Source organism: Lithobates pipiens, unplaced genomic scaffold (assembly GCF_037356315.1).
Source record: "Lithobates pipiens isolate NorthernLeopardFrog02 unplaced genomic scaffold, aLitPip1_a1.2 Scaffold_1, whole genome shotgun sequence".
Taxonomy (NCBI): Eukaryota; Metazoa; Chordata; class Amphibia; order Anura; family Ranidae; genus Lithobates; species Lithobates pipiens.
Window position 1 is genome coordinate 114,692,980 of NW_027507685.1, and position 21,134 is coordinate 114,714,113.

At 43.2% G+C, this 21,134-nt stretch overlaps 1 protein-coding gene across 3 annotated transcripts in view; it reads right to left on the reverse strand.

Annotated features, from left to right (window-relative positions):
- Positions 1-994: 994 nt before the first annotated feature.
- The window catches only part of SLC7A3 (solute carrier family 7 member 3), a 38,489-nt gene continuing 18,349 nt past the window's right edge, over positions 995-21,134 (reverse strand). Inside the window, exons 5-12 of one of the 3 annotated variants that reach the window (XR_013271644.1) lie at positions 20,483-20,705; positions 19,826-19,965; positions 17,997-18,099; positions 16,637-16,848; positions 16,034-16,200; positions 6,502-6,610; positions 2,998-5,337; positions 995-2,859 (exon numbers count right to left, since the gene is read on the reverse strand). Coding sequence is in view for 2 of the 3 variants with exons in the window: in XM_077474357.1 (XP_077330483.1) it covers positions 5,198-5,337; positions 6,502-6,610; positions 16,034-16,200; positions 16,637-16,848; positions 17,997-18,099; positions 19,826-19,965; positions 20,483-20,705 (1,094 nt within the window). In the remaining variant the exon portion in view is untranslated. Of the gene's footprint in view, positions 5,338-6,501; positions 6,611-7,536; positions 8,965-16,033; positions 16,201-16,636; positions 16,849-17,996; positions 18,100-19,825; positions 19,966-20,482; positions 20,706-21,134 lie in introns of those variants that run through there. The other 2 variants (XM_077474357.1, XM_077474359.1) reach the window with 2 other exon arrangements.

Consider the following 21,134-nt stretch of genomic DNA (forward strand, 5'->3'; position numbering starts at 1 on the left):
AGAATCGGCAGAGGCACGATGGGATTTGTAGTTTCACCACATATATTATATTATATATATATATATATATATATTTATATATAAATTATTATGTTTACACTATCCCCATATATATATATATATATATATATATATATATATATATATATATATATATATATATATATATATATTGGGGCCAGTGTATAAAAAAAATTTTTTATATATATATTTAAATTTTTTTTGTACACTGTCGGTGTACAAAAAAATTACATGTGTGTGAATATATAAATATATATACATGGACAGTGTACATAAAAAGTAAATATTTTTTATGTATATATAAATGTTTGGGGGTTCTAATTAACTTTCTAGCAAAAAAAAAAAAAAGATTAACTTGTAAACAAGTTTTGAAAAATAGGCCCAGCTTTTTAAGTGGTTAAAGCCGGAGTTCCGCGTTTTTTTTTTTTTTTTTTTTTTTTAAAGTCAGCAGCTACAAATACTGCAGCTGCTGACTTTTAAAATAAGGACACTTACCCCAGTGCGCCCGCGATGTCGGCACCCAAGCCGATCTCTCGATCATCTCTAGGGTGCTGCTGCCGCCATCTTGGGTATGGGTATCTTCCCGGTTCCCTACTGAGCATGCACGAGTTGCGCTGCGCAATAAGGATGGTCCCCGCTGTCTCTGGGATCCGTGTGTTTCCCAGCAGACAGCGGGGGACCCGCAGGAAGTGGCGTAAATATCCGCAGATTCTTCGGATATCTATGCCGGAAGTGGGTGCAAATACCTGTACTGTACAGGTATCTGCATCCCCCTCCCCCCTGAAAGGTGGCAACTGTGGTTCCAATGAGCGGAAGTTCCACTTTAGGGTGGAGCTCCGCTTTAAAGCACCTGTGCAGTATGAGGTAAAACCTGCAAACATGGCCTGTTGGGGCTTACTCGAGGACAGGGTTGAGAAACACTGATCTAGGGCATGCGAGTTTTAAACCAATGAAAAGCCAGAAAACCTAAGAATAGAAACAAAACACAAATATATTTATTTGTAAAAAAATACAGTTAGAATTACGTCTGATATTATAGAGTACATAACATTAGAATCCTACATTTCCATAAAAAAACAACAAAAACAAATCACTTTTTCACTTTCTATTTAAAAAATATACAATATAATATATATAAGTTACATTACAAAAACAAAAATAAAGCAACAAAGTGCATTTCTGATGATCTCTCTGGAAAATACAATGTTGCCTTTCTGATCCCTGCAATTCATAATACGGGTTACAGTGCAATAAAATAGCAAATGTAAATGGCACTGAATGTATGCAACTCAATAAATACGGTTAACGGGTATAAAATATGTCCTGTTATTGACCTGCCACAATAGGGGTCAGTTTATATCAACGCCGTATGTGCGTTACCACAATGCACAGCAAACAGGATTTGCTAAAACTGGAGCACACAGAATCTGGTGCAGATGGTCATGGTTTCTATGCACAGCTGCACCAGATCCCCCCCCCCCCCCCTTATGTGTTGTCATTCTTTTTGAATAGCATCTCAATGCACAGAAGCAACTATGCACCATAGGGTGCTGCATTACAAATTTTGTGACATTTTGGCAGCCCCTGGTTTTCAATAGTAGTAGAGTACTGGAGTAGAAAAGGTCCTGCTGTCAGTAGCACAATGCCCATCTTTGATGTCATTGGGAAGGAATTGTGCCCCGTCGCTGGTGTCATTGCGAAGAATTGTGCCCCGTCGCTGGTGTCATTGCGAAGAATTGCGCCCCGTCGCTGGTGCCATTGGGAAGAATTGCGCCCCGTCGTTGGTGCCATTGGGAAGAATTGCGCCCCGTCGTTGGTGCCATTGGGAAGAATTGCGCCCCGTCGTTGGTGCCATTGGGAAGAATTGCGCCCCCCGTCGTTGGTGTCATTGGGAAGAATTGTGCCCCGTCGTTGGTGTCATTTGGAAGAATTGTGCCCCATCGTTGGTGTTATTGGGAAGAATTGTGCCCCATTGTTGATGTCATTGGGAGGGATTATGCCCTATCGTTGGTGTCATTGGGAGGAATTGTGCCCTATCGTTGGGGCACAATTCCTCCCAATGACACCGATAGGGCACAATTCCTCCCAATGACACCATCGTTGATGTCATTGGGAGGAATTGAGCCCTAATGATTCTGCTCCATTGTTCCACTGTGTGGATGAAATAGACAGATAAAAGCAAGCAAAGGGCCGCAGTTTGGAGACCACTATTCTAAATGACAAACACAACATAGGAGGGGGAAAAAAATTAAAAAAGATGTAACCTAAAATCAGTAGTACAAAGATATAAAACCGAATTGGGTACATTGCATCTCCAGCCAAAAGATTTGATTTTATTTTGGATAAAATTGGGAAACTGTTTCCTGATGGGATATAAACCCGATATCCATTCTAAAAACGTAGACAGGGGTTCTTCTAAACTTTCCCCATTCTATCCAAAATTTTGTAAAAAAGGTTCTGGCTAGAAGGACGCTTTAAAATATGAATTACCATCTGCGGTTGAGGTTTGTCCTCGCTACAAAAAAAAAAATATATATATATATCCTTTCATTCTGTACATGCTCCCACCACACACACACACAGCGGTAGAACACAATAAATAACACTAATCAAGTATTAATGTATTTAGATATTCAAACATTATGGAAATAAGTGCTTGAATTAATATACCAATTGGAGCAGAGGAAAGTCCTATGAAGCGCTACTGAACAGATCGAGAAAATGTATTTTGCCTTACACTCTTTGCCCTTTAATAGAGTAATTGGTGTAAAGCTACTGCATGGCAGGTACCCTATATGACCAATGTTTGTATACATCTCACCATCACACCAATAAACCCTCCTCTATATATAGTATATGGACCCCCCCATTCCAAATGATGGAGTTCAGGTGTCTTCTGTGAAGGGTCCTGGGATGCCTCCATCATACAAAGAGACTGTGGTAACAGTTTGGTGAAGATCCTTTGTTCCAGTGTGCCTCCCCTGTGTACAAAGCCAACTCCAAAAAGACATGGGTTGATTGGTGTTGGCCAGCTCCATAAAGACATGGGTTGGCCAGCTCCATACAGACATGTTGTGACCATTTTGTCATGGAAGAACTCCTGTGTCCTACACAGAGCCCTGACCTCAAACCTACTGAACACCTTTGGGATGAATTGGAACACTGATGGTGAGCCAGGTCTTCTCATCAAACATCAGTACCTGGCCTCACAAATGGCCACAAATTCCCACAGACACGATTGTGGAAAGTCTTTCCAGAAGAGTGGAGGATGTTCTTAGTCACAAAGAGGGACAACTCTATAATAATGGCTGGGGTTTTGAAATGGGTTGTTCAACAAGCTGATCTGGTTAGAGGAACTCGAGTGTCCTCCACAGAGCCCTGACCTCAACCCTACTGAATACCTTTGAGATTAATTGGAATGCCAAAAGTGAGCCAGGCCTTCTCATCCAATATCAGTAAATGACCTCACAAATGGGCTCAATTTCTCAAAGACACCCTTCAAAATCTTGTGGAAAGTCTTCTTAGAAGAATGCAGGATGGTATGAACACAAAGGGGGAGGGCAACTGCATAAAGACATGGTTCAACCAGTTTGTGCAGGACACTCGAGTTCCTCCACATCAGAGCCCTGACTTTGACCCTACTGATCACCTTTGGGATGAATTGGAATGCCGATGGTGAGCCAGGTGTTTTTTTTTTTTGGTGCCCAATATGAGGCCTAACACGTCTAACATCAGACCCTGACCTCACAAATTTCCACACACACCCTCCAAAATCTTGTGGAAAGACTTCCCAGAAGAGTTTATAGCCACAATTCTATATTAATGGCCATGGAAAAGGGTGGGGAGTCAACTCTATATTAATAGCCACAGTGAAGGGGGTGGGCATGGTTTTGGACTAGGATGTCCAACAAGCTCATATAGGTGTGACGGTCAGATGTCCACAACCGTTTGGCCTTATAGCACATGTGGAACCTACAAGCTTCATAGACTGCTCCATTTGAGATAGCAGCTGTCAGATTTCAGAAAATCATATATGCAGTCAGAACGTTCAATCCTCCAATAAAGGATGAACAATGTTCTAGAAAACTCACACAAGAGAAAACAAAAATGAGGAAGGTGGATGAAATGTGCATCTCTCAGACTTCCATCCATCTCCACTATTCGGTAACATTAAGGTTCAAGTAGCACTTTGAGAAGTCACTGAATATGAAGTACAAGTTAATACAATAAATATTTCCTAAATCTGTAAACTTTAAAATTCTTCATCCGTTCAGTCTGGAATGCCTAGAATATGTCTTCCTTGTGTGAAGTCGGCGAGTTACAATATCAGCCGGTTATCGGGGAAATCTTGTGCCCTCAGTTCATTTCAAAACGTTATAAATAACTCTTCTGGCACGTTGCAGCGGGAATGTATCATCAGCGTTGCAACACTGCCACTGATTGTGTTTATATTTCGTATCTCATCATAAACGAGACAAAAGAAATGGATATTAAAAAAAAACAAAAAAAACACACACACGGGAGAGGAACACGGAAGACTACACTACCAGAGTGAGATGACAATGCCAACGTACGACCATCATGGAGTGTTGAGACAATGTAATACTTCACTAGCTGCCCGAGAAGAATGAAAGGTCCAGTGAGGAGTCCCATGGATTTATTGGTGGAATGTCACATTCCCCAGATAAGGCCAACATTTCAGGGTCTTTGAGTGTTCCTTCTTCAAGGCGACATTGTGAGGAGGAAGATGGTGATCTTATCCAACATTCCACCAATAAATCCATGAGAATCCTTAATGGCGTGTTGGTGACCTTTCATTCTTTCACTGGGGCCTCACCCGGCGCCATCCTTTGCCATCACTCCCCCTTTGGTCGAATACTGCAAGGCGTGCAGCCCAGATCCACATCAGACTATAAACTGCCAAGAGAGTGACCAAGCAGATCTGAGGACCGCAAGCTGTAACTGACTGCAAAGCTAGCCATCTGTAGGGTCTCATAATATCACCCTACAATAAGACTCATGCATTGGAAGAACAACAGATGACCGACGTCATCGCTGAATACCACAGAAATGAGGATGTAACAATTTAGGCCATAATGTTTTTTGAAATGGATGAAGGCAGATTGCCCCCTAATAAATATACTGTACACGCCATCAGTCTACAAACTCAAAGAGGTCAACACCCCGCCACCGCTGAGAGTTCCAGGCCTTTCGTCTCGGGAAGAGCTTCCTTTGTTTTCAGAAGACTGTCCTTATTTTTAGCGTTGCGCTCCTCGGTGCTGTTCCATATGCCGTAAGAAAAATAGATGAGGAACCCTTAAAAAAAAAAAAAAAAAAAAAAAAGAAAAGATAATCATAAAATGTTTCCTAGTTAGTCTGGTTGAAAAAAGACACAAGTCCATCTAGCTCAACCAATAAAAGGGGGGGGGGAATACAAAAACATGTGCAATTTGTTTAGTTCCCAACTCGTTTTTTTTACACAAACTTTGACAAATTCAAATTCATTAATTCCGGAAGTTAGCAAAATCCAAAACTAAGATTGAAAATCTGGATATTCAAAAGAATGAAAATCTGAAGATTCAAAAACCCGAAAATCTGAAATAATTAACTAATAATAAATATTCAATTACAGGTATTGGAGTTTCCTTGCAAATTTGGCTGTTAGTGAACATAACGAGTACGAATTTATCCGAAGTTACGAATTACCTGAAATAACAAATGCCATATCTAAACGAATGGAACGTAATGATCTAATTATAATAAAACCTTTAATTATTAATTTGTTCCATTTGTTTAGATGTGGCATTAGTTATTTTGGATAATTTGTAACTTCAGATAAATTTGTATTTGTTACGTTCACAAACAGCCAAATTTGAAAGGAAATTCCAATACCTATAATTTAATAGTTATTATTTGGGATTTTACTGATTTTCTCTTTCTTTTTTTCAGATTTTTCAGAATATTCGAAGGAAATCCGAATTAAAAAAAACAAAAAAAAAAAACAATAAAACGAAAACGAACAAATTTTTTCTCAGTGCAGAAAAGCTGAAGATTCGAAAACCCGAAAATCTGAAATAATAACCAACAATAAATAAAAAATTATAGCTATTGAAATTTCCTTTCAAATTTGGCTGTTAGTCAACGTAACAAGTACAAATTTATCTGAAGTTACGAATTATCTGAAATAAAGAATGCCGTTTCTAAACGAATGGAACGTAACGATCTAATTATAATAAATAATAATAAAACCTTTTTATTATTTATTTAGTATAAATTTGTTTAGATGCGGCATTCGTTATTTCGGATAATTTGTAACTTCAGATAAATTTGTATTTGTTACGTTCACAGACAGACAAATTTGAAAGAAAATTCCAATACCTATAATTTAATTAATTAATTAATTTAATTTGTTATTTTTTAAAATTTAGCGATAACTTTACATATGAAGATATTGTTGTCATCCAAGTCCATGATGCTCACCTAGCACCATCCACACTGCAAATCGGATCCAGGTCTCAGACTTCAGCTGCATCATGAAGTACAGGTTTATGAAGACGCTGAATAATGGGAGGACGGGGAGGGCCGGCACCTGGTGGAGAAAACGACATTGAACTATTTATAATTCTGAAGCCATTATCAACCCGTACGGAGGTCACCACAAAGATAAGATAGAGAGCTACACACCTGATACAAGACATTTTGTTCATGATAAAACAAACAAAAATAAAAAAACGAATAAAAACAACATTTTCCATAGAGATTCATTTTTTACATCTACAGAGTTGCCCAGAACCACCTCCTGATGAAGCCTTTGCCACACTTTTTTACCCCAAAAAAAAAATTCCCCAAAAGATAATAGTCTACTCTTCATAGTTGGATTAAAAATGACACATGTCCATTTAATTAAACCCAAAGCTAGAAATACAATTTAAACCTCCATGTACAGAATCCTGAACCCAGAGGAAGGTAAAATAACCTTTATAAAATATATCAGTTTGTTGCTAGTCGGGGAGAAAACTCCTTCTTGCCAATCCAATACATTTCAGATAATCAGTCTACATTGTATTTCTTAATATTAACAGTCAATTATATTATGGGCATTTACAATCACATCCAAACTTTCTTTTTTTACATCCACAGAGTTATCTCCTGAGGAAGTCTTTTTTTGGCTGTGAATATGTGAAACAGACTTCCTCAAGAGCGAACTCTCTGGATGTTAAAAAAAAAAGTCTGGATGTGATTCTAAATGCACACAATATTACCGACTAATAAAACTATTAAGAAATACAATGTAGACTGATGATCTGAGACATATCGGATAGTCAGGAAGGAGTTTTTTTTTTTTGCTACTAGGAACAAATTGGTACATATATTTTATAAAGGTTATTTTGTCTTCCTGTGGGTCAACGCTGAGCTTAGGATTCTGTATACAAAGGTTTTATTTAAATTTCTATCTTTAGGTTTAATTTAATGGACAGGAATTATTTTTAATCTAACTATGAAAAGTAGACTGGAATCCCTATGGAGAAAGTTATTTTTTTTTGGGGGGGGGGGGGATGTGAAAGTGTGGCATAGACTTCCTCAGGAGAGGTTTCTGGACAACTCTGTAAATGTAAAATGTAAATGACACAATCTATTGTGCAAAGATTGTTATGATACGTTCTATAGTATATGGGCCACTTGGATACACTATACTGGCAAGACCACAGCAGGCTCCCAAGGGGACCCGGCCTACTGCAGACTCATCACCAATGGGACTGGGACTGCGGTGGATCCTGACCCCTAGTTAATTTTGCTCGACCATAATACCAACGTACATGCACTCGGACTGGTTGTATCATGGAGTGTTGTATTGTCATGTATCTTTGTTCTTTTGTTGTATTTTGTCCCCCCTCCTCTCCTTCTTCACCCCCAGTTTCTAACCCACGTTGTAGGGTTCAAGTCACCTCCTAGCTTCAAGGCATGTCGGGTTATCTGAGACAATATATTTGTGCTTCGGTTCAACAGATAAAGTACGGTTTAGATGCTCTACAAGCCTCACCTTCCATTTTTTACCATCTTTACATTGTAAAACATGGCTGCCACCAGCGTGGAACTGTTTGTTAATGTACTTTCTTTTTTTCTATTTTATTATATTTCTATGTTACATGATGAAACTTTAAATATAGATAAAAAAACACAAACAACTTTCAATAGAGATTATTTTATTTATTTATTTAAAGGAATATCAATTGAAAGGTTTTTGTTTTTTTTCCCCATTTATCATGAACAAAATGCCTTGCATCAGGTATGTCAGTAACTGTATCAGTAATCTAACTATGAAAAATATACAGGAATCTTTATTAAAAAGGTTTTTATTTTTCTCTTTGAAAATGTGGAACAAAACTTTTTTTTTTTTCCATAGAGATACTTGCATACTTTTTGTAGTGCCATAGATTTTAAAATAAATGATACACGTCCATTGAATTAAATCCAAAAAAATAAATAAATTAAATGATCCAATTTGTTCCTAGTGGGGGAAAAAAACCAAACAAAAAAAACTTCTTCCTGATCCCCTAGCCAATCAGACACAAAAGTCTGTAGTGTTATTATTATTTTTTTTTAATAATAACCAGTTCACTTTTTTTGCATTTATAAACACATTCAGTTTTATAAAAAAAAAAAAAGATACAACGTTGCCCAGAACTATCTCCTGAGAAAGTCCATTTCATATTTTCACAGCCAAAAACAAAAACTCCACATTTTTTTATACAATTTTCTTAACAATCATTTCTAGCAAAAAGAAAATCTGTTCTCTTCTATATAGACTATACAAGGGAACTACACCAATGGGGAGTATGGAGGAACTCCGCTATGAGGATAGATGAAATGCACTGAATTTATTCTCCCACGAGAAGAGATGATTGAGAGTGGATATGATCCCCATACATGTGCTCCCCATGTCTGTGAATACATAAAATGTTGATAAAGTAAACATGGTGCGAGATTATTAACTTTGAGGTCTTTGCAAAAGACAAGGCACACTTTGTGCTTAGAGGGGCTTCCTCAGGAGGTGGTTCCAGATCTTTTTTTATCTGGATGTATTTGTAAAGCCCAAACTATAACTGGCTATTCATAAGAAATAACACTGTTGATTGTTGTATTTGATTGGCCAGGGGATCAGTAACTATGGAAAGTATGCAGGAATCAGTGCTCATCAATGCCGTCTATCAGTGCCCATCAGCCGGACTCTGAGCTGAGAGCATCTCTCTCATACAGCTCAGAGCCTGCACCGACAGTCCCTCCCTCACGCAGACAGGGCAGGAGAGAGACTGATCTGCTCCTTGTCCTCCTGCAGTCGCTGAATGCCTGTGGGAGGGAAAGGAGGAGGCGCGGGCGTTCAGCGGCTGCAGGAGGCGAGGATCAATTCCGCTATATGCTGCCCGTCCTATTTAGCTGTACGGGGGGGGGGGGGGGGTCCCAGGCCCCCCTAAAGCATGGGGCCGGGTCGCAAGTGCGACCTCTGTAGCTATGCCCCTGTATGCAACTATGAAAAGAATACAGGAATCTGTAAGGAAGGACATCAAACAGGTGAAACAAGAGGACCCCAAGTAACCAGGTAAAATGAATGCTCGATCAATTCTGACCTGGCCAGTGGAGGCTCTTTACCTCTTTTTTTTTATTTTTTACAAATAAGATGTTTATTTATTTGAGAAGACTTCACAGTGACAAAATATGAACATTAGGCAGTATATTCAGGCAATATTCAGAAGAGAAGAGTGGGGAAAAGGGAGAGGATACGATGAAAGAACATTTACATGAGAGCATGAATTTTGTGTACATTGCACTACCCGTAGCCAGCTATGGAGTTGATATACGGAGGTAACTCTATTGAAGGGTACATTATAGAGGGTAGTTACGCATTAGGTTATAGGTTAGTGGTCGTGGGAATTCTCGGTCATGGCATTACATGTGGCTGCTTTGTCCAACCATGAATCCCAAAATTTTCCATTTGGCCAGGCAGCCCCTATGAGCATAGGATTCCATCTTATATGGTAGTACATTGTTAATAGTAAAAAACTTCCAATAAGTATGCCAAAAAAATAAAATAAATAAAATACGCCCTATTCGCACACTCCTCAGCGCCTATGAATTAAAATCTACGGATCAATCTGTTCACTTCAAATAATTAAAAACATCTAAAGAGAGCTGCTGCTTTTAAGTATAAAAATATCTGTAAGAAAGCAATACAAAAAAATAGTCCTTAATAATAGAGTCCACTTTTTATATTTAGCAGCGCTTATCACTTTCCTTTAAGTGAAAATAATCATTTCTTTCAGAGTTTCCAAAAGTGCTTATTAATGATTAGACAGTTCTTATTGTGGTTGATAGAGAGACAGCTTCCACCAAAATATTCACCACTTGTGGTTCAGGAGTCCCCTTTTGGGGATACACTCACCAAAACGCCAGAAAAAATGAGCCTTCAGAAACATCAATCACATGTGAACTCCTCCTTAGCCACCTCCACAGAGTGCACTCCAGTTCCCGGAAGTGGAGTGCACTCGGTGGAGGTGGTGATTGTTGTTGTGGTGAGGAGCCCCAGGTGCACCCCTGACACCTCCCGTCTCTGTACCCCGCAGTACGGCCCTTGTGGCATTGCAGGAGTGCCAATCCAATAACAGAGACATTTAGTGGCTAAGGAGATGTTCACATGTGATTGATGTTTTCTGAAGGCTCATTTTTTCTGGCGTTTGGTGAGTGTATCCCCAAAAGGGGACCCCTGAACCATATATTTTGGTGGAAGCTGTCTATCAACCACAATAAGAACTGTCTAATCACTAATAAGCACCACTTTTGGAAACTCAGAAAGAAATGATTATTTTCACTTAAAGGAAAGTGATAAGCGCTGCTAAACATTGTTAATAGTGGCTATCCATTCCTGCATTGTCGGAGGAATGATTCCTGCAGAAAAGTAATATGGAACTTGTCAGATTCTGGGTCGGGGAACACACCCAATAAGCATTGTTTGGGGCATAATGTTAGGGGGGATCCCATCTCGTCGTGTATGAATTTAACTATGTGAGACCAGTAATCTTGTATTACAGGGCAAGATCACATAAGATGGAAGAAAGTACTGGAGGGACTGTCACATCTGGGGAAAAGTGGATTCTGGGCCGGTCTGTAATTTAGCAAGACGACCAGGGGTCATGTACACTCTGTGGATGATATATATTTGCTTTAGGCGATCAGAGAGTTTAGTAGAGACTGTTTTGCAGGTGCCCAGCATGTCCTCCCATTCCTCGTCCTCCATCACCCCCACGGCCCCTATTCCACCTATCCTTTAGGGTGTAGGCTAGTGCAGTTGCTGTGGGTCAGATAAGGTCATTGTAGAACATGGAGATTAATTTTGAGGAGTCCTGTCCAATTGAAATATTCAGGGTGTCCATATGCTCTAGACTTGGAGGGTTATCACGAAATTGAGTTTGGAGGGTGTGGCGGAGCTGGAGGTATTGGAAAAGCATGGGGTTAGGGAGGTTAAATTCAACTTGGAGTTGTTGGAAAGATTTCAAAGTGTCATTTTGATAGACGTCTGAAAGGTATGCCACAAGTTATAATCAGGTATTGAGATTAATTCTTTCAGGCCTGGGTTATTCCACAGTGGGGTATGTGAATGTGTGGGTGGTATTTTTAGTCTGCGCCTCACTACTTCCCATATTTTACAATGGTTGTACAGCAGTCCCCCATGACCTCCCAGCACCCACGGATCCGCTGGGTCTCTAAATAGTACTTGGGAGGGGTGGGTGTATGCGCCGGCCTGGGAGGAGCACACCAGGGCCAAGTAACAATCATTATCCTGCTTATTTAAATAATAAAGGTGGGATAGTTGCGCTGCTAGATACTATAGGTTAAAGTCGGGTAGAGCCGTGCCACCTAAGTCAGTGGGATTTTTCAGTACTTGCCATGATAGTTTGTGTCGACTCGCTCCCCACACAAAGGAGTTAAGGATAGCTTCTATGTTTTTGAAAATTCTAAGGGGTAGGTATAGCAGGGCATGCCACAACACGTATAAAAATTGGGGAAGTATGGTAATTTTTATCAGGTTTATGTGACCCATTACCCCCAGGGGTAGTTTAGCCCATGTTTGTGTTTTGATTTTTAGAGTCACAATCAAGGGTTCTATGTTGAGTTTGGCAAAATCTTCAGGAGAGCAGGTAATTATTATTCCCAAATATTTCATAGAGCTTACACGAATAAGAGGAGAGGCGACCTGGTGTACTGTGGGGGGGGGGGGGGCCAAGGTCAATAGGGAGGATCTGGGATTTGTCCCAATTAATCTTTAGCCCAGAATATTTGCAGAATGTTCGAATTGTGTCCAATGCTGCCAGTAGGGAAGGGCCAGAATCCGCAAGGTAGAAAAGAATATCATCAGCATATAGACTGATCTTTTCAATTCAATTTCCACGTTGCAGCCCCTTGATTCCGGGGTGCATTCGCAAAGCGGACATGGAGGGGCTCCATTGCTATGGCGTATAGGAGGGGTGATAGAGGACATCCCTGATGCGTCCCGCTATGAAAGCAAGACCTTCTGTGAGAACAGTGAACTGGAAGGGCAGAGGTATATACACCGCCAATAGGAGTAGTTCCAGACCATTTACTTTGGCATGCAGGAATAGGAACCTCCCCAGTGGGTCAGATCTAAGTGTCAGTAAGGTGAACTGAGTGGTTTTGTCAACCAATATTGCAACTCCCCTGGAGTTAGAAGCATGGGGGGCCTGATATACCCAGCCCACCCACGGTTTATTAATTGACAAAATTAATTGACCTGTAAGGTGGGTCTCCACCAGTACCATAAGATCAGCTCTCTGTGCCTTAAGATATGACAGAACTGCATTTCTCTTTAGCCTAGCCCTAATGCCACGAACATTCCAGGTAATACATTTCAGTATAGGCATCCCAGGGTTAGGTCTTAGTCACTGTCCCCGACACCCCGATCCACCACGCGGCCCCCGTGACTCACCTCAAAAAGGAGGGGGTACGGAGCAACGCTCCCGGGAGCCAAGGGCCCCCGGGACGCAGTAGTATATTACACTCCTCCTGGGTGTCCGCGGTGAATACACCCGCAGGGCCCCAGCGCACTGCCCAAAAATTATGCAACTGAGTATATACCAGCTTTTGAAGTTCTTCTCAATATAAAATATGTGTAAGTTTTCAAACCAACAGAACATACAAATTAACTGAGGCATCAACACACTGTCCTGTCCGGGCACGCAGTGCCACAAAAATATTGCGGGGATTAACTGCAAAAGCCGGACAGTCCAGGGAAACAATACTTGCGCCTAAAGGTGAACATTTCTTTGTAGATTGAGAAAAGTAGGGCCGGTTAAGGCCCCCGCACCTAGGGGGTGATTATCCGCTGCAGAGCGAACAGCGGCGCAAGGAGGGAGGCTCCTGGTTTCAGAGCTCCAGAATAAACCATGTGGGGGAAACAAAAGGATATGGATGTTTGAGTTTGTGTCTCAGGCCGCGTACAAACGCGCGGACTGTTCGCCCAACTTTGTCCGTCCAACAGTTTCGGCAAACAGTCCGCTCAAACTTAGCATGGACGGACATGGCCACACACGACGGACGAACAGTTTGCTGAAACCGTGCGCGATGACGTGAACGGCACGTACGACGGGACGAAAAATACGACGTCCTATACACTGCATTATAGCTTTCGGCGTGGAAATCCTTTCTGAGCATGCGCGAGACTTAGTTGGCCGAACAAGCCTACACACGAGCGAACAGTCCGCTGAAACCTTGTTTCAGCGGACAGTTTTTCGGAATTTCCGTAAGACCTTGTTCGTCCAACTGTCCGCTGAAGCCCCACACACGAGCGGACTGTCCGCCCAAACACTGTTCAGCGGACAAGGTTGGGCGAACAGTCCGCCCGCGTGTACGCGGCCTCAGGCGTCACAACGGGTGGTAGCTTGCCATTGTAAGCGTATATGGAGGGCAACATGTATAGTCCATCCCCCTGTAACATAAGGAGGTCCAGTAATAGGATGGCAGGTGGACTAGGGGGGTAGTTAATATGTTCGGAGGGGAAGGGGAAAAGGGAAATGCAGGGGTGTTGTCTACATACTTATTGCCAATAGTGTCAAGGGGAGATAACGGTGATCAGGGGGTGCAGAACACAGTACCTTAACAGGGAGCAATTTTAGGGCTCGTGAAGAAGGTGCGCTTCCTATAAGGAGTCCATTGCATCTTTAACCAGACATGCTGCTGTGGCGTCAGGCTGTGACTTTAGGCAGGTTCCCGAGCCGGCTTCGTTCTCTCCTCCAGCCAGGCAAAGACCGCTTCTGGTGTGTCAAAGAAGTGTGCTCTGTCTTCTCCAGCGACCCAAAACCTGCCAGGAAAGAGCATGGCGTAGGAGTAATGGCGGATCCTCAACTGCCATTTTGCTTCTGTAAACTGTGCCCTTTTCTTCTGGACCTCAGCGGAGAAGTCAGGGAAGACTCTGATTTCGCCATTCTTGAAGGGGATATTCCCTTTCAGCCTGGTGAGGCGGAGGACCGCATCCTGGTCCCGGAAATTGAACAATTTTGCAATGAATGTCCGCGGAGGTGCACCCTGGGGAGGGGGCCGGCCGGCTAGCCTGTGGGCCCTCTCCACCACCAATGAGGTGGAGAATTCAGCCCTCCCGAATGTGGTGGTAAGCAGGTTCTCTAGGAACGAGGGGGGGGGGGGTGGTCGGATCCCTCCGCCAGTCCCACAAAGTGTAGGTTACAGCTTCTGAGACAGTTTTCCAAATCGTACTGCGCTGAGTTGATGTTGCAGCCGCTCAGTTGTGGTTTGTAATGGCGGGATATCATCCTCCATCTGATTGATGCGGGCCTCCGTCTCAGTAACGCGGTCCCCGAGTTTCTGCATGTCCTGGCGGATCAAGGACACATCAACCTTAACCTCGATTTTGCAGGTCAGGGTGCTCTTGCAGTCCGAAATTGCTTCCAGCACCCGTGCAGTGTCTGCTGTCTTTTCGGCAGTGACATGTTCCCTGTTGATGCAGAGTATCGACCGATCAGATCGTTTGGCGTATAAAGTAATATTAGCCCCAGGATATAGTAGAACGGAGTTTAGGCAAGCGGAGCTCCCGATCAGCACTCCTCACACCATGCCAGTCCAGGCCACGCCCCTCCCTCTTTACCTCATTTTAGAGAGAAATAAGCCTCTCTCTGTGCAGCGCCAAGATTATCACAGTGATCAGATCCCTGCCCTCCCCAATCCAAAAAAATATCTAACTTTGCTAAGCTCCCCCAGTATCAGAGGATGAAGCTCCTTATTCCCTGGAGTTTGTGGCTTCTCACTACAGAAACACTTGTTGGAAATCATTGCTGTGAACTTTCCCTCATCTCCGCATCTGCAGGTGGAGGAGCCAACCCAACCTGCCATACATATGAGTGGCGTGCAGTGCCGTGGTTCTGTTCAAGAGAGCGCACTCACCCAGCACCCAGACAAGGTCATCTGTCACCCAGGGCAAAGATGCCAAATTGCGCCATCCTCCCTCCCTTACATTAGGGTCAGGACGCCCCCATCTGGTACAAGGTTATCTTGTGCCCAGGGCAAAGATGCCAGACTGCGACCCCCCCTTTTCTTTAGGGTCAGGGTGCCCCATCCCTGCAGTAAATCATTGCGAGGCCTAGCTTTCCCTCCTACCCACCCCTTGTCCCGTCCCTGCCCACCCCTTGTCCCGGCCCTGACCCCTCCTGCCCACCCCTTGTCCTGGCCCTGACCACTCCTGCCCACCCCTTGTCTCGGCCCTGACCCCTCCTGCCCACCCCTTGTCCAGGCCATGACCCCTCCTGCCCACCCCTTGTCCCGGCCCTGCCCCCCCCCCAGCCCACACCTTGTCCCGGCCCCTGGAGGTTACTAGTATCAGTTCTTTCATTGAATATCGGCACCGTCCAGGGTTTGTTCACCTACATTAAATTAAAATATGAAGATCCATGGCAGGCAAGTTGGGGGGGTGGAGGGCAGAGGAGGCGGAACCTACCTTGAAGGTCAGTTTGGTTTTGCATTCCGGCTGCCTCCAGATGACCCCGGTAATGGCGGCAGCGACCACAGACATTATAACTAAAGACGCGATACAGGCAGAACACCCGTTGAGAAGATCTTCAACTTTAAATGCCAGCAGAGCGCACAGGGCAACGAACAGGAACGCTGTACAAGAAAATGTAAAAATTAGGGGAAGTGCAATGCAAAAGGCAATGATGGAAGCTGAACTCCGGGCAGATATAGAAAATGGATAACAATGTATACTAAATGTAATTTTTTTATGTATTTTTTTAATGCAGGCAGCGTCAGTACTGGAATCTACCTGGGTATCAACCTCTTACAGACACCAGCACAGATTTCGGGAAGGGAAAAGACACCAGTCAGTTGTGCTGCTAACAAGGGGGGACATTGATAGGAAAGAGCAGAGAGATGGGGGCTGATCAGTCGCCTGCTTCTCCTTTCACTGTCCAATCAGAGGCTGGGGGAGGGGGGACGGGGGACAAGACTTGTAAATGTTACTGAACTGTTGAGTGAAAATCTCAGGACTAGATTTTTTTTTTTTTGCCCAGAGTTTGGCATCTTTGGGACAGAAGACACTCACATAGGACAGTCACACATCCGTAGACGATGTGTCCGGAGGTCTTGGTGGGCTCTTTGCTGGTTGGGAACAGAAGATGTTTCACCAGGAAGGTGTCGGGTTGAGTGGAGTATGGGGTGATCTGGAGGTCGACTTCTGCCGCCCCATTGTCGGCATCGTTCAACTTGACCATCTCGGTGTCCTTGCGTAGGAGGATCATCAGCTCGGGTTGGTACCTGAGGGGTCCGAAAGACAACAGTTAAACAAAGGCCAGCGATACCCGCGGCTATCCACTCAAAGCTGGTCCCCTCTAAGGGTCAGTGCTCATGGCATCTCTAGGCCTCGCCCCCACTGTACAGGTCAGTGCCCATGGCAGCTCTAGGCCTCGCCCCCACTGTAAAGGTCAGTGCCCACGGCAGCTCTAAGACTCGCCCCCACTGTACAGGTCAGTGCCCACAGCAGCTCTAGGCCTCGCCCCCACTGTACAGGTCAGTGCCCACGGCAGCTCTAGGCCTCGCCCCCACTCTACAGGTCAGTGCTCGCGGTATCTCTAGGCCTCGCCCCCACACTCTACAGGTCTTTTCCTCTCCTGCCTGACTGGCCCCACCCAGTCATTTATCAGCATCACATGTGGGTGGTCTCCATGCAAATACAGGCTGCCTGGGAACGCCCACTCCTCCAGACGAGCAGCCACCCATCAAGGCAATTTTATATTTGCATAACTCCCCCCCAAGGGCATTCAATATGTACATACACCGGGGATGTGCAATTAGCGGACCTCCAGCTGTTGCAGAATTCCCATGAGGCATAGCAAGACTCCGACAGCCACAAGCATGACTCCCAGAGGCATGATGGGACTTGTAGTTCTGAAACAGCTGGAGGTCCGCTAATTGCATGTCCCTGACATACACCATGCCTAGGACCTCCCACTCGCCTAATTTACTCCTACCTATCAAGGCAATTATATAATTTGCATAACTCCTCCCAAGGGCATTCAACATAAAAATACAGGCTGCCTAGTACCGCCCACTCCTCCATATTTATTCCCACCCATCAAGGCAATTTCAATATTTGCATAACTCCTCCCAAGGACATTCAATATGCAAATACAGCTTACCTAGGAACGCCCACTCCTCCAGACTGGCACCCAGCAAGACCTTGTGATATTTGCATAACTCCTCCCAAGAGCCAACCATGGAGGCTCAGCTTTACATACGAGAGGACTACATGCAAAACAATGCCCACGCCTCCAGACTGGCACCCACCCATCAAGGCAATTTCATATTTGCATAACTCCTCCCACTGCTTGCATCAGGACTGAAGCAAAGGCAAAATATAAGCAGATTAAACTTCAGCTTCAGAGCCATTATAGATGATTTCTTACCTGAGGATGACGACACAAGCCGCAACCAGAGAATACGCCAACAAAGTGCCGATGGACATCAACTCCATCAGAGCGTCCAACTCAAACAGGAACGCCATGAGAGCTGTGGGGGGAGGAAATGCGAAAACAGTCAGAATAACAGAGCAAAAAATTCAATTATAAGAACAACAACAACCACCAAGGATAACAATAATGGCATAACAACAACAAATAATACTAACAACCAATAACAACTACTGCTACTAATAATAGCCATTATTAGTCATTTATTATTAATATTAATTATTGTTGTTTTTATTATTATATTTTATATTAACAACAACTAATGATAATATTATTACCATTGTTATTATTATTTATAGTTGCTGTTGTTAATAATAAATAATCATAATAACAGCAAGAACAACAATAAGATGAATAATATTGATAATAAAAATAATAATTGTTATAATAATTGCAATAACAATAATACATTTAATAATATTGGTAACAATAATAATAGACAACAATCATAATCAAAGCAATAATAAAATGATTAATAATAATAATCAACAATTATCATATTAATTTGGAGGTGTTGTAGACCTCATATTGGAGTAATCTCTGTAGAGGACGACAGGGACAATGAGCCCGGACAGATTTCGGACCCGGTACGCCAAAATTGGCAGTTTTGTGTGTTGCACAGCAGGATATCAATGTAGCTCTTTGGCTTCATCGTTCAGCCGTGGTGCAATTCTGACTGTCGTTTTATGGATGTCCTCCGGCATTTCAAACATATTCAGAGACGTCTTTTTAAAAATATTAAGGATTTTACTCTGCTAGGACTGATCTCCGCTTAGCAGAAAATTTAATGAAGCAGAAATTATTTCAGATTCCCCATCTGCTGCAAAATATTCCAAACATCATCATCACCCCATGTTCACAGACTTTGCAAAATGATAAACTAAAAAAACTGTGTAATATAAAAAGGTGAGAATGTTTGGACCAGACACCCCATGGAAATATGGGTCTGTTGTGGAAAAAGTTCCAGTTTTTAGATGAACTCCAGACATTGCTACATATATATACCTTCGTTTGTGGTCTGGGACCGGAGCTCAGGTCATCCGGTTGTGGTCGGTTTGGGACTTGAGCTCAGGTCATCCGGTTGTGGCCTGGGACCGGAGCTCAGGTCATCCGGTTGTGGCCTGGGACCGGAGCTCAGGTCATCCGGTTGTGGCCTGGGACCGGAGCTCAGGTCATCCGGTTGTGGCCTGGGACCGGAGCTCAGGTCATCCGGTTGTGGCCTGGGACCGGAGCTCAGGTCATCTGGTTGTGGCCTGGGACCGGAGCTCAGGTCATCCGGTTGTGGCCTGGGACCGGAGCTCAGGTCATCCGGTTGTGGCCTGGGACCGGAGCTCAGGTCATCCGGTTGTGGCCTGGGACCGGAGCTCAGGTCATCCGGTTGTGGTCTGGGACCGGAGCTCAGGTCATCCGGTTGTGGTCTGGGACCTGAGCTCAGGTTATCCGGTTGTGGTCGGTCTGGAGCTGAGCTCAGGTCATCTAGGTGTGGTCGGTCTGGAACTGAGCTCAAGACAAGGCATCTGGTTATGGTCTGGGACTGAAGGATGGGCAAGAAGAGTTAATTTCTTCGAACTCTGCAGCAGGGGAACATGAAGCAAATAGAGCAGGACCTGCAACCTAGGCTGCTGGGGAAGCTTACAGCTTATGGTGGGAGAAGGGAGAGAAACGATGCACTTTAACCTTTTTCATCCTTGGGTGCTTAAAGACTATCCTGATACTGAGTGAGCATCATATTTTGGCCACGCTTTTGTAAATCCACGTATTCCCACCTGATATAACTCCAGACACGATGGTTGCTATCAGTGGCGTCTTGGTCCTCTTGTTGACTTTAGCAAGGAACCTGAAAAGCAGCCCGTCTTCAGCCATGGCATATATGACCCGCGGCATAGGAAACATGGAGCCCAGCAAACTGGAGAGCAATGGAAAAACAAGATCAGCAGCCTCATTTTTGTCCACTACCCCCCCCCCCCCCCCCATAATTCTCAAGAAACCAAATTGCAGTTTTCAGAATTGTCCACTTGCTGAAATTTTGGCAGTTGGCAGTCAATGGGAAAGGCAAAACGTGGGAGTTCTAATGCTTTTAGGGGATGGGGAAGCTCCTTCCATATTTCCTGGATCTGAGCTAAAAAAAAGCACAAACCAGAATGCTTTCTCTAAACCCTTTGTTTATAAATAAAACCATGTGATCACCATGTTGGCATGGCAAAACTGGAGAAACTGTCTACTCATTCAATTCCAACAACTTAAGATTCTAATGAATGAGTAACAGTCCATTCACATTCAGTCATTAGAGTTAATTGTAAAATTGTGAATCACATTTGCATTCCTGGTTAGACACAAAAATTACTAGTGAGGGTGGGGGGGGGGCCTAAATATAAAAAGTGGCAGTTTAACATGATATAAAAATTGTTGCTACATTTTGTTACCTTGTTGAAAGGGCACATAGGGATCCAACAGAGACCACGTAACGGGCGGGTTCCCAGCCCACATGCCTGAAGGCTTCGGGAAGGGGGCTGCTTTTGTTCAGCAGAAAGTATGGCATCATCAAGGTCAGAGCCGCGGACACACCGAAGTACGCGACGAAGCACACCAAGAGGGAAACGATGATCCCGATAGGGATGGAACGCTGGGGGTTTTTTGCTTCTTCACCTGCATAAAAAAAATATATATATATATATTATATAAAAATATGAATATTTTCAGACCCATTTACAAAAGAAGCCAAATCCAAAACAGAGGTCACAGCCCATATATATATATATATATATATATATATATATATATATATACATATACACACACACACTTCCGGTTTACTTGGAATCCATAGGCGCCATTTTTTTTGAAAATCGAAAGCTTTCAGAAACACGGATCTTGGGGGGTTTTGAATGCTTTTAAGTGCAGAGGAGAAATTGGTAATCTTATTGGTCCCAGATTTGTCAATAAAAAGAGTACCTGCCACTGCCTATTACTGTCACAGGGATTTTTACATTCCTTGTAAGAGCAATAAAAGTGATAACAAAATTTATAAAAATAAAACAACAGTGTAAAAAAAAAAAATAATAAACAAAAATGAAA